The 17,657-nt window shown below is 39.0% G+C and overlaps 1 protein-coding gene across 1 annotated transcript in view; it reads left to right on the forward strand.

The window, feature by feature from the left end:
• Positions 1 to 1,029: 1,029 nt before the first annotated feature.
• Positions 1,030 to 17,657, forward strand: part of LOC146328423 (uncharacterized) — a 70,066-nt gene continuing 53,438 nt past the window's right edge. Inside the window, exons 1-2 of the mRNA XM_084716292.1 lie at positions 1,030 to 1,099; positions 2,854 to 3,001. Of these exons, the coding sequence (XP_084572418.1) occupies positions 1,030 to 1,099; positions 2,854 to 3,001 (218 nt within the window). The remainder of the gene's footprint in view (positions 1,100 to 2,853; positions 3,002 to 17,657) is intronic.

Genomic DNA, 17,657 nt, shown 5'->3' on the forward strand with positions numbered 1-17,657 from the left:
TGGACACGGTCTGCAGCAAAAGGTGGCTAAAAGCCACTTAAAAAAAATCAATGTCAGTGTAAATGTACAATATATTAAGAGTATTTTCACCACTTTACTTTATCATCAGACAGCCTTTTATAACAGGGAAATGGTGTTATATGAGTCAAATATCACCCTCTCTCCAAACCAACCAAACTCCATAGATGAAATCACTAATTTTACCTCACAGACCAGGGGAGTTGCTGATCTACTGCTGCCTCAATCTTTTAGTAGATTTGTGTTCTTATGTGACTTTAAAGTTTTAAGATGGTAGTTCAGATTCATCAAAGTGGCACAATAACCCAAATAAACTGACAGATCGAGGCAGCAGTAGTCCAGCAACACCCACGTCCTGCAGGGTAAAATTACTGTTTTCGCCTCTGGAGTTTGGTTGGTTTGGAGAGAGCGGTATTTGGCTTGTATAATGTTGATTTCCTGTTAGAAAAGATTGTCTTACAAAAAAGTAAAGTAGTGAAAATATTCCAAATACAGTGTACACTTAAACTCATATAGATTTTTCTAGGTGGGGCTTTTTTAAGTGCCTAAAATACTTTTTGCTGCTGACCCTGTGCACAGCAGGACATTGCTAAGCTTCTGTGCTGGTACCTTGGATAAGTACCTTATGCAACCCCACTTCAAAGAATACGTACTATCCCTTTAAGTTAACAGCCTTGGCTTTATCAACAAACAAGAGTATCGAACACAGAGCAGAGAGGGTAACATCAACAGCTTGTTTACTGACTCAGACTGTGGTGTCACATGAGTCACTTGTAGGACTTTTTCCGTGTTTTGCTCTCGACAGAATTAGGTAAACTGTTTTACTTTGGGAACCACACACATTCCTTTTCCTCAATCCCTGAAATATATTTTTTGCATTCATTACTCCCTGCTGGCAAGGTCTTTGAAATATAAGAGCTTTGTCGTGCTCTTAAGAGTGCATTTGGGTTCACTGTCAAATCCGAGCCAATTTAGGCTCCTTTTGAACACTTGATGGAGTACACATTAGAAATGCAGCAGCAGCTGCTGAGTGACCACAGCAGTGTGGTATTCATGCAGCGCCAGGCCGAGCAGGACAATGGTCTCATCTTAAAAAATGTCTCTTGAAATAGCGTTTGGATGTGTTTTATGACGGAAAGCCTCAAGTCTGACAAATGCCATGTCAGATGGATTTTCCTTTTTACAATAGAGTATTGTTTCCCTCTTGTTTTTTGGATGCATTGCTGCTTTTAGTTTGAAATATTTTTAACCAGCTGCTGAAGTATGTCCAGGATTTCTGTGATTTATTGCAAAAATATTTTCCTGCCATGGACTTGGAAAACATAATAGGAAACATCAGCAGGGGCCTAAATATAGACGGAGCAGACGGCGCTGTTGCACTGGGGCCCCTGGGGTGGAGGGACCTATGGAGAGAACAAGCCCCGCAAGTGACTGAGACTGTCACCTCAGAAAGACGCCTGTGACAAAGAAGAGCAAACTAAAAATGGTGCCATTTGCTATGTATGCCCTCGAAAAGGAAAACGCATCTGAACACTGTAAACAATCATACAGGAACTTGGTGGAATTATCTGTTAACATAAAAATACAAGTTTTATTTATTCACATCAATCAAAGTATTTTTTTTCAGAACTTATAAACATGAGTTCTCCTAACATGAAATCTTTTGACTTGAAATGATGAGTTGAATGAATGAATGAACGAACATCAAATTACATTAAGTTTCTAAAGAAACATGACTGGCACATCAGCAGACTTCCCAGCATGCATTGTTTGAGAGTTGAAATTCTCCCGAGCCTCTCTTTAAACTTAGAAAATGTGAAAGAAAGTCTATTTTTTTGGTTACGTTTGTTGGTTCAACTTAGTATCTTAAGCTTATTGAACATGTTTTCTCAAATACATCTGAATTAATATCAGATTTATTTGTTTAGAAAAATTTGTTTTGAATCATTAAAAAAATTACCTCAGCTTGTCTTTTCAAATTCAGTCAACTTAAAATTTTAATTCAGTGCTGACACAAACTTTTTTTTAATTATTTTTCTACCTTATGGATTAATACTGGAGACATCAACACTATGACATAATGGAATTACATGAAGCAATTTAGTTCACTAAAAATGTGAAAGCAAGTCAAAATATATTTTATATTTTATATTCTTAAAAAGCAAAAAGACTTTTCGCACACTTTCCTCTGCACTCGCGATCAAAGATTTAATAACATCACAAAGGTTTTTTGCTCTTTGATACTTTAGATCCTTCAAAGTAGCCAAGTTTTGCTTTGATGGAAGCTTTGCGCTCTGTTGGCATAATCTGAACCAGTTCTTAGAAAAAATAAAGAAAAAACACTGAATAAAAACAGAAAACAGGCCCTTTTTTCTTTTTCTTTTTTCAGAGTATCATGGTTTTCATTTCTTGGTCAAAGAGTAAGTAGTGATCTATAAAAAAATATTTAATTAAATTTTTTTTTCTTGGTATTTTTGTCATATTCAGATATGCATGATGATTGCTGGGTAGTATGTATGATGATGTTGTCTCATGTCACATCTCTGTTTGATCATGTGATCAGACGACCTGATATATGTTAGCTAGTTTGGGTGCAAAATCCAACACATTGTCAGTAAAGTACATGTATGCATAATGGTTTGTGGTTGTATTTTTGTTTGTGCGTGCTTCCTAACTAGTACCTAACGTGCACCGGGGCCCGTTGTAACCGCCTTACGCCAGCGAACATTTCTTTGTTCTCGCTGCTACTTTTTTTTTAGGTTCAGTTCAACCCAGCAGCATCAATTACTCAAAGAGCACCTATCCTGACACTGTTATTCCTCCTCTTGTCTGCAGAGAAGCCACTGCCGCAGGGTCCCCCAGGTGGTGTTATCGGGATCCTTGGCGGTGTCGTTGCCATTGGACTCATCATCGGTGTGGCTGTTACTGTTTTCATGGTCCATCGGCGGCAGCAGAAGACCCGCACCGAGACAGATAATGACCTGTGAGTACCGAGCCTCTGCCAGAGAATATTGCAGGGGGCTGGACAGGTGGTAAGATTAGGTGTGCACTCTTGTCAGCCCACGAGAGAGAGAGAGAAGCACTTTGAAAAGGACAAAACGCCTTTTTTTTTCGGGGGGAGAGTTAATGTGTTCAGAGACAGAAGAACACACTGAGAACATGTCGCTGCCTCCTTGTCGTTCATTCTGAGAGCAGGTAATCTGCTTTCCTGCAGGTCCCTTTATGAAAAACAATCTAATTGCACCCAGACTTAAAGCAGCTACGAGGAACTTTCATATTGTGTTGATTTTGGAGGCCTCCGTGGACAAAAACAGTGTTTCCACCACAATAACCACAAAACATAACGTCAAAAATAAAGTTAGATAAAGACAAATCTCCTCCTGCTTCCTTTTAACATACTACTCACTGTAAGTCAGCCTTGGAAAATAAAAACACAGGCTTGTCTTATCTGATTCAAAGACAATCCAACCCACTGGCAGGAATTAAAGGGATAGTTTGGAGTATTTGATGTGGGGTTGGATGAGGTTCTTATCCATAGTGAGTATATTATCTACAGTGGATGGCTGTCACCTCGCCTCCAGTTTGGAGAAGTTGCAGGAGCACCAGCATGGAAAGGCCCACCTACCAGTGCACTCTGTGTTTAGCATATTTTCACCGCTTTATTTTGCGAGCAGACAGCTGTCTCCAATTAAATATTTATTGAACAACAGATTGAAGTCAGACAATTTCCAATTAAATAAATATTTTCCTTCCATTACACTTTTCCAGCAACAAACAACCCTCCCCACCTCCTACTCATCCTCCACCAGCCATTACTTTGAGTGTCCATAAGGTACAAGTGCAGCATCATATAACACTGATTTCATGTGAGAAAATACAGCAGAGTAAAAAGTGGAAAAGTGTGGAAAAAGTTGCAGATAAATTACAGTGACCTTTGCTGCCTTCTGACTGTTGTTCATAAGAATGGATTTATAGATAAAAATTAAATGGTAGTTTTACTGAGGAGATAACAATAAGAATGAAAAAAAAAATGATAAAAGTAATGATGACAGAAAAGGGAGAAAAAAAGAGGAAAGAGAAGAAGAAAAATACAAGAGAGATGTTGATGGCCGACCTAATGTACGATGCATTTTGTGCATGTGGTGCTATTCAAGCAGGAGTCTAATCACTAATAACTGAGCATTTACTGAATAGACGTGTTGTGTTTTCATAAAGATGTTATCTCTATAAGTAAGCCTGCAGCAAAGTGTCTCCATCAGACAGCCTCTTCTGTTGGGAAACCGTTACATCAGCTGAATGTCTCTCTCTCCAAACCAGCCAGACTCTACAGACAAAATCATTTTAACCTCGCAAATCACAGGAGTTGCAGGTCTACCGCTTGTTTATGATGCTGTGTGACTTTGGTGAATCTGAACTGTCCTTTTGAAACACAGAAGTCACAGCATAACACAGGGCGAGGTAACAGCAGGGGGTGTCATAGTGGGGGGTAAAAGTGGAACTGACTACCCAGGGCCCCAGTGGGAAAAGTCCTCATGAAAAGCCTGGAATGAAAAAGTTGTTTTTCTTTGATTTTTTTTTTTTTTAATTCAAAGTAATTTAAGTGTAATAAATAAATAAATAAATTAAAATGGGCTTAATAGATGAGTTGAGTGACTAAACTTTGTATAAAAAATGTGGAGCCTCTCTGAGGCCCCTCTCACACCCCGCAAAAGACACAGAATGGTTTAGTCCATCGTTCCTGCAGTGGGATTCATCTCTAAACACAGCTAATCAAGCCGGTGCCTACTGATGTAAAATTGACTTCACTTATTTAAAATAAATAATGTTCTCTTCTGCATGATACTGCAAGCACATCTAACCATAGTACAGTGCAGGCAGTGACTGTATGATACAGTATGATAAGATGATAAGAAAAGAGGGTTGAAATGTGGTGAGACTTCAAACTGTGCAGACTGAAGCACAGATCACAGGTTATTATGACTTGGTTTGTGACCAACGACCACGACGGATTCATGTTAACTTTTTTGGCTCAATTATTTGTTAAAAATAGCACGAGATGGCCCAGAATTCAGTGCTGCACACCCAACAGCAGTACACGAGAAAAACCCAGGTAAAATAACCGATTTTGCCTGGTTGGTTTGGAGAGAGTGATATTTGGCTTGGCTTAAAACAAAGGTTTCCAACTGGAAAAGGCCGTCTGATGTCAAGGTAAAGCAGTGAAAATATTCTAAATATAGCTGTTCGCTGAAACTGATACTAATTTTTGTAGGCGGACCTTTTTTTTAAGTCGCTAAAACACCTTTTGTTGCTGACCGCGTGCACAAGAGTTCATTGCTAAGCTTCTCTGCCTCTCTAAACTAGGGGCACGCCAACATAATACACCGACTATCAATAAGTGCCTCAAACAACCCCAGTTCAAACAATCCAAACTATCCCTTTAAGAAAAGCTGTATAAGAATAATCTTCTCCCTGATTGTGTCATAAACTTATGTAGGTCATACAGAGGCATCAGTATTAAATTGAGACTGTTTCATAACCAGTTAAAAACTCCTTGTAGTATGTTCACTTTTGCAGATAGAGTTGATGATTATCATTAAAGCGGCAGCTATGAAGCGATTGCTTGATTGTAATGTTGCCATAGTGAACCCGTTTCCCACATTAGAACACTATTCTTTTAATCAGGACTGATTGCAGGAGCATGTGCCGCCGTCTCTTCCTGGGAAAGTTTCGCCACTTCTGTCAAATCTGACGCTGAAGTGTTCAGCTCAAGTCTGAATGTGTTTGTCGATCGTTTAAATAGAAAAATTACAGCTCAGAATGAGTTTTAGAATAAATAACACTTAAAGCGTTGCATAAATTAAGCCAGGTAGCCTGCTGGTAAAGATAGATCCTCTATCTGACTTTATTTACTCCTGCCTTCCCTCCTTTGGCCAACCAGGTAATATTGTTCCACCTGCAAACCAGGGGCCATGACAGTGTTGAACATTGCCAGCTGCTGCCCGATCACAGAGGGGAAAACAGACGATGCAGAGGATGCAGCTGAGGGAATCACAATCAACAGAGCTGTGAAAATCTAAAATATATTCTTGTTTTATTCCGAAGGTGATAAAAGTCTCTGCCATCTGTTTAGGAAGAATTGCAAGAAATCTGTTTCCCAAGAAGACGGAAACAAGCGTTCAAGTTGAATCCAGCTAATTGCCTTTGTCTTAAACACCTGGCCACGACAGATAGCTCAGCGGTTGCCAGGGTTTCCACGATGCTCTTGGCTATACTGAATATACAAACCACATTCCCAGTGGGAATGCTCCTGCTGTGTGTAGGGTTTGGCTATTTTTCCTCTCTGGGAATATAACCAAAACAACTGAGGTTGGGGGTGTGCAGAATCTGGCTGAGGGTGCACATGAGCCTTTAATCAACTCACATGATGAGATTACAATGCTTATTTTAGAGGTCTCCCCTCCAGAATCATGTAATTGATTTGATATTCAAAGCAGCAATGCTAACATCAAGCGTCAACGAGAGACGCCGTGCCAGGCAGAGATGGGCATAAATACATAAAAACTATCTGGTTACAAATAACAAATACTTACTCATCCAATGCTGCTGCTATGAGAAGCGTATTTCATTAGAATACAAGTAAATGTCATTCAAAATACAAAAATACACTATACAAACTGATATTATCACATTGTAGGGATTTTATAGCCTCGATATGGGTCTGACTGTAAAGTCTGGCCTGTCGTGCTTTTTATCCATCTAGATTGTTTTGGTGTGAGCTGACAAGTTCAAGTAGAAATGTCTGCCTCCTCTCAAATATAACGGGACTAAATGGCACTCGGCTTGTTGGGCTCAAAGCAACAGAAGAGTACATTTGAAAAATTTAACAGCAGTGTCTCTTTCCAGAAATCATGACCTGGTTACTCAAAATAATCCACAGATATTGTTGTGTTGTTATTTTATCTAGGAACTACTTTCTTTCACTGGGAGGCTGCTGAGTCTGCTAGCTAACGGCAGCTACAGTTAGCAGCTATGGGTAGCAGCTAAAGTTAGCAGGAGTATAAATTGACCACTTTCCACAACTTGTCTTTGGTCAGTTCTTAAATATTACACTTTTGACATATTAAGTAACAGCCCATCTTCAGAAGAATGTGCGTGATGGTAGAAAGTGCAAGCAGCTCATTCTGACTGATATAACCATTTATTGTGTGGCGGCGCCCCCTACTGGACATATTATGCATGACAGGAGAAATATAAGCAGTGAAAAATTCGACATTTGGAGGAAGTGAGGTGAATGAATATGTCAAACAAGCACAGGACTTACACCCAGAAGAGTTATAAAAAGTTTTGGGTAACTCACAAACATGCTACAACCTTTTTCTAAACCTAACCCACTGCGATATCGTATCGATTCATTGTACACCAATACAATATTTGAAAAGTCAAAAAGTCTCTGATCAATTTCAGATAATATCATCTGTGCATGTATCACAATCAGTTATATTTATGTCAACTCAAAAAAGAAAGTGAATTATTTTTTCACAGTTTTATGGCCCCACACATTTGTGACGCAGACATACTACAGGAATTTCAAAAATAAAGGCGTCTTACAGATGATGGTATAGATCGATATTGTCACTTTGTCTCAATAATATATAGATCATTGAACATTAATTTGATCGCTATCAATGTATCATTACACCCCTTGTAAATGCCAACTCATGTCCTATGATTTATGTACAGAGTTATGTACGAGGATGTGTTTTAAATAATGCAAATACACAAACACAAGTGTTTTGTTACAGATTAAAGAGGCGTCTTATTTTTTCTGCCCAGCACAATACAGAATACTCAAAGGTAATTAAAAAAGTGTTATAAATTTAACTGAAATTCTGCCCATCTCTGGTGCCAAGTTTTTGGCCTTCGTCTTGGCGCTCTGCAGGTCCTCTGCCAGCCGAGTCCGCGGAGACCCAGAAACCACGCTGCCGCCACCTCTCAGGAATACTTTTTAAGACAAATGAAGCACACAGACTCTTACCTCTCCCGATGCTTTCTGTCTCTTTCTGCCTCCCTGCTAATCTATCTTTCTTTTCTCACTCTGATGCCAAAGTAACTGCTCTCTGTTTCCCACTCCCCTCCCTCAGCATTGCTGTTGCTGCTGTTGCTGATAGTTGTGTGACACAGGCTCCAGAGAAGCCAGAGTCCCCCACAAGGAAAGTAGAGGCACCTGACCCCAGTCTATCCCCCGCTGAACCCTGTCCTCCTGGATCCTCTATTCTATTGCCTGCATGTAATGGTGGCCTGCAAGTGACATACTTGAGCACACCATTGTGAGCGCTGAAACGTTCATCGACACGATCATTTTACTAGACATTCACGCTGGACTTTGACGTCTGGAAAACTTTTAATTTCTATTTTTTTTTTGATAGCGCTCAAACAAATTGAGACGTTTGAAGTGGAATTCAAACATCTCTATTTGGTGCGTGATAAAAAAAAAAAAAAAAAAAAAAAAAAAAAAAAAGCATCCAGCTCCATCAAATAATGCAGTCTGATAAACAACTATGAATGAAAATTAAGCTTGCTGAAAAAAAAAGGGCCAAGATAATTCAAACTTAATTAAAGTCTTTAGATAAAATATCCAGCTCCACTCAGACTTTATCAGATCCGGGGAGCTTGGACACTTTGTGACGAGATTGAACATGCATATCAAATTGTTAATCAGAGGGAAATCTGTGAGCTTATAGAGGCTTTGTTTTACAAAACTCACTGATAATGTCTTTGTGAACAGACCACATTGTGCAGCCTCCCTCCTCAACCTCTTGCTCTTTCCCCTCCTTCTTCTGTGCATGACTGTCGTCAAATTATATGCATGACAAGAGTTATGGCCGTGTCAGTGCTGTGTAACTGTTGTTGGTCGCACTTTATTTTACAGCACACTACTAAGACGTAACAAGCTGTACTTTTTATTAAATTAGACAACAACTGGAAATAATATGTTCTTTCTAAGACAGAATTAAACCTTTCATTAGATCCTTATTAGATTTTATTAGAGTGTAATTTGAGTTATATTACAACAGAACTGTACTGTAAACTAAAGTGAAATCACATATCCACTACTTCAAGACAGACTACTTCTCTGATCAGATCACTTTGTCTGCCTAGAATGTTACAGTAAATCTGTGCAGTCACCCATAGACGACATATTCCTCTACCTCCACAATTTTGGCCTTTACTTGGTAGTTCTGGTTAACACATTGCTTTGTCAATGAGGAAGTGGCAGATGTGTGATTTCACTTTAGTTTACAGTTCAGTTCTGTTGCAATGAGTCCCTAATCACCCTCGAATAAAGTCTAATCAGGGTCTAACATTGGGAAATGACACACTTTAGTTTACTGTACAGTTATGTTGAAATGTGTCCCCAGTTACCCTCTAATAATGGTCTAAGAGTTGATATATGTTAGTTTATAGTTAAGTTCTTTTGAATTATGTCTCCACTTACAGTGTAATAAAGTCTAACAGGGAAATAGTACACTGTAGTTTACAGTACAGTACAGTAGTTATGTTGTAATGCATCTCTAATTACCCTCTGATAAAGTCTAACAGTGGGACATAATACACTTTAGTTTACTGTACAGTCTTGTTGAAATGTGTCCCAAATGACCCTCTAAAAAAGTCTAAGATTCGGTGATATACACTTTAGTTTACAGTTCAATTCATTTTTAATCCATCCCTCATTACCCTCTAATAAAATCTATTAACGGTCTAACATTGGGAAATAATATACTTTAGTTTGCAGTGCAGTTTTATTGAGCTTATTGTGTAGCTTATTACCCCTAAATAATGGTCTAAGATTGGAAGATAATACACTCTAGTTTACAGTTCAGTTCTGTTGTCATCTGTCCCTAATTACCCTCTAATAAATCCTAATAAGGGTATAACATTAGAACACAATACACTTTAGTTTACCGTACAGTTCTGTTGAAGTGTGTCCCTTATTACCCTTAATTGACGGTCTATGAATGGAAGATATTACACTTTAGTTTACAGTTCAGTTCTACATCCCTAATTATCTTCCATTAAAGTCTAAAAAGTGTCTATTAAAGAGCCTAATATTGTATTAAAAAGAGCATATTATTACTAGTTTTGTATAATTTGATACAAAGTCCTGCTAGTTGTGTCTTATTAGTGCACTGTAAAATAAAGTGCAAACCTGTTGTTATTGTTTCCTACTTGTAGCTCGGCATGTATATATTAATGTAGTGAAAATGTGATTCAAAGCTCTTTAATTGTCCAGATGAATATTTGTTTCCATTCTACTGTGGCAGTTGTCATCAAACATGTTCAGTGTCTTATGAAGAAAAAAAAAACTGTTTACTTTCTTTGAAATGTTTAATTATGTGAATGCAGTTGAGTTGCAAGAGAATGTGTTGGAGATTTTTTTTTTTAATGTAGAGAAACAGTGTGAGAGATTCATAGTTTTATATGAGTGTGTGATGTCAGGGTAAAAGGGGAAGCATTTAGCCAGACTGTTTAATTCTGCATGTTGATGAGCCGTTAATCAAGCCTGGGCATTTGATAACATGCCTGACTGCACCGCCAGTCACGCCTCTGTTTGCCCTCACAAAGCAGCACATGATGTGACTCAAAATTGGTCAATCCTAATAAATCACTGGCCCTTTAGAGGCTGCACTGGCACAACAGTCAACTGATTATCAAAATAGATGGGCATTGTCAAAAGCGATGTTCTAGGAATAATGTGTTCATCGCTCTGTCTTTTTGCCCGAGCGTGATGTATGACCTCCAAAATGCCGAAAAGCACTGCCAATCGTGGCGCCGTTTCCCCCACCAACCCCCTGCAAAATGAATTCACTCGCTAGTGCTCCTGACGTGCAGCTGGTGTTGACACAGTTGCAAATACTCGCTGGTATAAATCACTTCGGTGCCAACTTGCTGGCTGTATTTACCGCCATATCTGAAAAGAATCACATGCAGAATGTAAAAGGATGATGGATTTATTATGAGCTGGATGTCATTGTCACCAAACACATTTTATTTCTCAAGCGTTGGTACGAACTGTTCCACCTAAGGGGATGGAAATGTTTTTTCAAGGACTGAAACGTTGTGCCATTGGACGACACTTGAAATTATTGATAAATTCTGCAGTGAAGTGAAAAAAATGGGACATTGCAGCTATGAAAATAGATGTCTTCTTGGAAGAAGTGACTCGTAGAGATAGAATTTGTTCCCGTGTACCCTTTGATTTATAAACCGGTCACCAGTGCTTTTCACCATTGCTGTGTGGAGACCTTTAAAATGTGATAAATGGTAGATTCAATGTTGGACACCTTCTAGCTTTAAGCTGTAACCAAAGTAGGACTGTCTTTCTTGTCTCTCTTCAACATGGACTTTTATTGTGAATTGGAATCATTCACTGTTGTTTTTTGAGTAAAGAATGGTGCTTGGTTTTCTCTGTACAGAATGTGCAAATGTCTGCAAATCACCTTTATTTTCATGTTTTGTTTTTTTTTTTGTTTTTGTATAGCAGTGTATGTAATCTAGCATCCATGCCAAGAAAAAAGGCTGGAGACTGGCAGTGTGTGTATAATTGTAAAGTTAAACGTTCTAAGAAGCGACAAACCTTCCTCCAGCCACAGAAATAGTTTTTGATAAACTTGTCAAAGAACAAAAACAGAAGTGATTTTTGTTTCTTTTCGTGTTTTGTTCTTTCTTCTCTTGTGAGAAAAAAAAAAGCTGAGCTCTGCAGAGTAATTGTTGTCCGCCTTTTGAAAAGATCGGAGCGAGACAAAGCATGAAAGTAATTGCCTCCTAAAGATCAAATCACATTTATCCCGTCTTGCAATTAAAAGTATCATTAGCATTTAAATTGCCAAATAAGATTGTGATCAACAGAAATCAATGAGAGCACCGAGGATCAGCTCAAACACTTCACATTGTTTTCCACGAGCAGGGACTGTGGTCATATGGCGGCTCTTTAATCCAAACGCTTCTGGGGATGCGACACTTCACTTCTTTTTCTCTCACGCGCAGCAGCAGCAGGAGTGTTTTCTGACTGTCACACTGCAGGACGTCTTAACTCTGATTATCTGCAGCTCAAAAACCGCCTCATTGTTGCAAAAATTTCTAATGGAAAGGTCACTTTTATGTGAGTGCATTGTAAAAGTCATTTTCTGTTGCTGTAAATCTTCCCCTCACAGATTACTCTTCTCAGTTTAAGGATTAGTTATGTTTTCTCCTCGCTATCCCCCTTAAATCTCCCCTTAAGCTGCCCTGAGCCTTTTGTAGCCAACAGAGCGAGGAGGAGCGAGGTCTTCAAGGTGGATGTCTGAGTAGGAAACAGTGCAAACTTGAATGTAGCTTATGGTTCCCTGCCCAGCGCTTTCTGCTCCCCACAGGCTTGTGGTGCTTGTCAGCTTTCATTAGTGTCCGCGTCTCACACAAAGCCAACGCCCACATGCTGCCTGCATCACATTCGGCTCCGAGGAGGAAGCCTGTGTGTAATCGCACAGCTGAGACGCACACGAGGTGGTCATCGTGCTGCATCTGACTAATGACGGATCGGGAAGACATTAAGTGCAAACTGCAGAATTGGTTAGACTGTAATGCGTCGGGGGAGATAATGCACGAATTCGGAGGTGCTGAATATTTTACTCCACCATATGGCAAAGCATACATCATGGCAGAAAACAACCTTAATGCATATTTAATGTTACACGGCCAATCAACCCTGATTTTAACTTATACTTATTCTTCATTTAGGTTAATACGTAACATCTTTTTACTCTCGATGACAATCCCGGCCAGTGAAAAGGTTACATCTCCGCAGTCGGGCGCTTAGAAATGTTAAAACAAGAGAGGCTGCATATATTAATCAACAACATTCAAAAGAAGCAAGAAGAAAGAAAGAAATATATATATTTAACATCAAAGGGTAATCTTATTTAGCTTGAAAGCAAGCTTTGAATGAGGGAGAAGTCGTTTAATTATTTAGCAGGAGCCGTTGTACGGTGTTATTGCAGAAAAATGCATTCACCTGTGAAGCAAACATCAATGACTGCTGCCACTGTGACGCTTTTTCTAATGAATTATTCAAACAATAAAACCTCACATTTTATATCAGCATTTCAATCCAGCTCCAATTAGTTTGTCACATGCACATGAGCTCATTTTGTACGGCTCGATTTGCATGTGTTGCTCACTCTGTGTCCCAAATTCTACATGCTAATTCTGAGATACTGTAGGTCTGAACATGTTGGGTGCTCACAGCAGAGAGGTGGCAAAAGAACAGGGGGTGTCATGACTCTCCAAATCCATGATTCGATCCGACTTTGGTTTTGAAGGTCATCATTCGATTCAGTGTTTTGTTTTTTTGGACATTGGACTATCACATCTTGATTTGCAAAGATCAACAGATGATTGTCACGTACATTTTCAAATTCTTCTTTAAAAACATAGTATATATGGTGTCAAGTGTGATATAACAACTAGTAAGCTACACTGTTTTCTCTTTTAAGTGTGTGTTTTTTCTTCAAACATGCATAAGACACCACAAGTAGGTGAAAAGTATTGGCAGAATTGATTCTGATTCTGGCTTTGATTTGGAATATTGGAATTGAGAGCTAATTTTGTAGATTTTTAATATCGAAATTGTGACATTTCTATAAAACAGTGTAGGTAGTACTGATGAGAAACCTGCTCTTTTAAATAACCTGCTATACATGCAATATAGTTCAGGGAATATGATAGATCACAGATAAAAACTGACAGAAAAGTGGGACTGAGAGAAGAAGTGATAACGGTGGCAGATTGAAACTGGGAGTAATTGTTGAAACATGAGGTCTGTGCTTCCTTAGAGACATAAACAAAAGCAGCTTCTCATTTCCAGCTGATGATGGTGGATTTTTTTGGCTAAAATAATGACTCACAAGAAAGTAAGTGTTGCTGGCTGATGTAAGCTAATGCTAATGCTAAGTTCTTGAGTCAGCTGAGATGTTTTGATGTTTCATTCTGACACGTTTTCACAGAAGAACCCTGTGAAAGTGTAAATGTAAAATTGTGTACATGAAATAACGTTAATGCTAAAAAAAACCCAACTGAGGCTAAAACTAGCTTACAGCTCAGCAAACATTGATCGGATGATGAAAGACAGCAGGTATATCTACATGACAGATGACAGAAATACACTCATTAACATGGGAAAAGGAAGCACAGTGGACTTTGACCCAGCTGGACCGTGATCGCAGAAGACAGCAGGGGTAAGAGCTAAGCTAACCCCGCTTAGTCCTGAGACAGCGAGGCAGAGTGAGATGAATTGTTTGACTCTGCATCAGCCCACATCCTCCTCCTCCTCAAACGCCCACGTAACTAATACTAAACCTGTGGTATCTAACAAGTTTGTCTGGAGGTCTGGAAGTTACTGCACTTAGTTAGCTAGCATTAGTCAGCTGGATACGCTAACGTTCACAGCTGAGGTTAGAGCAGATGAAGACAGAGTTTAGTCCGTTCCCCAAATGTGTGCTCTTGTGTTTCATGTTTCTGAAAGACTACAGAAAAGACATCGGTGTCCAGACTCATGTAACGCCAAGCATCACTCTTGACAGCTCTAGTTACCATTGCCAAGCTATGATTGGACAGTTATTGTTTGGAGATGGGTCAATTACAAATCTGTCTGCTACTTCAGTACCACGGAAAGCACCTGGGATTTATCAATACACGGCACAGTTAGACTGCTGATGTTTCAGAGCCACGGTCGGGTCCATAGATTCTAACTGTCACAGACCTCAGACAGATTAGACTAAACAAGGTGGTCATTTTGCTAAATGCTACATGGCGTCCCTCCTCATCCTCTTTGAAATTGCTTCCTGCGTTGACGTCCACTCGAAGATGTCTACATGTGTACTTTTTGAGTGCTCTATCAATTAACATTGTTTCCCACAATGCATTGCAAAGGGAATGGAGGAGCTGCTCACAGCTTGAAAAGATGAAAACATATTGAGGACAATGTTCATTTCAGCTTCAGGAAAACCTCAACAAACAAAAAATATGGTTTTATTCTGTTTTAGCTATTCTCTTCCCATCTGTTGTAATTCTCACCTAGTTTTCTGCTGCGATCTGGCAATGTGACATCAGAATTGAAAAAAAAGGGTAAGCTGGGACACTTATGTCTGGCAGACAGACAATCATGCAGGTTTTATTAAAACTTTCAGGCTACCTAAACTTAAAATGGCATCCTTTTTTTTTTTATTTCCTTGAACTAAACCAAGGAAGTCAGTCTTTAACATTTTATGCTCTGCTTGGTGCCAGACTTTGGTGCCAGTTCTATGAAAGCCTGTAGGAGATCCATGAGGAAGCACTAAAACCTAACAAATGAAAGAACACACGTCAGAGAATAGCAGATTTTTCCAAATGTGCGCATTTGTTTATTTGTTTTTGGTCTCAGAATAGGACTCAAAGCTTATCATAAGCCTTTTTTAAAAAAAATATTGTTAACAAAATCTGTATTATTCCTTCTCTCTTCCTTTTATTTCAATCCAGAGGCTGCATCACCATAATTGACAGTGCTAATAGTTGATGTTGCCCATTATTTTAAAGCTGAAGGTTAGTCTGAAGGCTACCAATGCACAATTAATAATCAGAGAAGATTTGAAAACATTTAATTTAACTACCTGATATTAGCCCTGTCAATCACGGTAAAGCAGCCTACAGAATTAAAACGAAGAGAGAAGGAAAAATGCAGACAGTATTAACTTATCCTAAACTCAATAGCCTTCAACAGCAACTTCATTGCATGGTGAGCATTTTAATCTGACTCACCATGAGCCCTGGAAAGTATACATATAATCATCTTTGGATAGTATTTGGAAAATGCAAATAAACAAATGTGCACATTTGAAAAATCATTCAGTAAGTTATTCTCTGAAGTGTGTTCTTTTGTTTTTTTAAAGGCATTACTTCATCAAAGGTCATCCAACATAGATATGTTAGGTATTTGTGTGCTTCAACCAAAGTCTGGCACCAAGCAGAGCATAAAACTTTGTAGTTGTATAGTTTTATATGTAGTAAATTTGGGCTCACACACTATTAATAACAATACTGTTATTTTGACAAACTGCTTGCCTAAGAGCCTTATTATGCTACGTTTCATTATACTTTTAATTGTCACCTGGTGCCTGATTTTTGTATTTTCTTTTAGATAAATAAAAACATTTCCACTATCTTGAAAAGACACAAATTGGTGCATTTAAAAAAAATCAACAATTTGCAGGAAATTAAGTGTCTGATGCTCAAAATTTCCTGCTGGATGGACCCAAGCTTAGCAAGTGTTGAAACAAAACTCACGCCCTTGATCTGGCTAAACTGTCGGCTTGTTCAAAACCCCGTCTGATCATCTGACTGCTCGTTTCTCAGCACATCAGACTCGTGGAGATGTTACTGTGTTAGCAGATCTCAGCAATTACTTTGGTGAGCTCAACATCATCCCCCAGGTACACTCAAAGATGTCAGCGTGGATGCTGAATTCGCTTGTTGATGGACGTTATAGTCCCACAGTTCAATACTCACAGCTGGAAAAATGAGCCTCTCTGAAAATAAAACATGAAGTATTAAATCTTTGGAAAAACATTTAGCTTTGTTTTTTTGTTTTTTTTTTAAGGTTAATTAGCAGCACTTTTCCAACGTCAGTTTGTTTGACTTTTATCAGTAAAGTGCTGTATATTTTATGCTTTGTTGTATTATTCTGTTGTATAGAATTGGGACACAGCGTGAGCGACTGACACACAAACATACTGTATGTTTGTCTTGGTACATGTGTGCCTGAGCGCTCAGCCACACTGTATGTTTGCGCGCTCTGCACACACGCCACTTCATCAAACACGGATGCTACATTTCGCCCTGTTTTCCTGCTGTTGTGTCAACCAGCGGTGACAGTCTATACGCTGACGGCCTCCTGAGGCTGTTGCTTGTGCGTAACGTGATTACAAACGGAGCTGAATCAAATCAGGAAAGGGAGCTATGACAAGGGGGGGGGGGGGTTACCGTGGGGTGGGAGTCACGAGACGAGAGAGTTTCTTCATGTTTGGTCAGATATAATAAACCCACTCTGCATATGGGACCCCGACCACACTACCTGTTTGAACAGGCTCCTTCACGTAATGTGCAATGAAATGCAATCATCAGGGGTCCTATGGGATCAGATGTAAGTTGGAAAATGGAGCAGGATCTGAATGCAAATGCTGCATCATACATAAACATGGTATGATCTCATCCTGCTTGAATAAATCCGCTCCAACATGAAGATGTTGTTGAAAACATAGTAATCAGTCAGTCATTCTTGAGAATTGGGACATTAGGGGGTTTTGTATTTACTCTTCAATAATGCTGGAAAATATATTTTAAGAGATCAAACTCTAATGAAGTATATTTTTTTTATTAAATGTAGACGTCAGCTCTGTCAGGTGGAAAATCTAAAGGAGTTGATGTCTGACGGAGTTGACCCAACATTTCTTATTTTTTTGATTTAGAAGGGCTACGGTGTTGACATGCAGGGACACATTTGATGGCAATGTTGTTCAGTAAATTCATCTAAAAAATAACGTTTGCCAGTGCTTGAGCAGTATTCCCACCTT

Source organism: Lutjanus erythropterus, chromosome 4 (genome assembly GCF_056507025.1).
Source record: "Lutjanus erythropterus isolate fLutEry1 chromosome 4, fLutEry1.hap2, whole genome shotgun sequence".
In the NCBI taxonomy this organism is placed as follows: Eukaryota; Metazoa; Chordata; class Actinopteri; order Lutjaniformes; family Lutjanidae; genus Lutjanus; species Lutjanus erythropterus.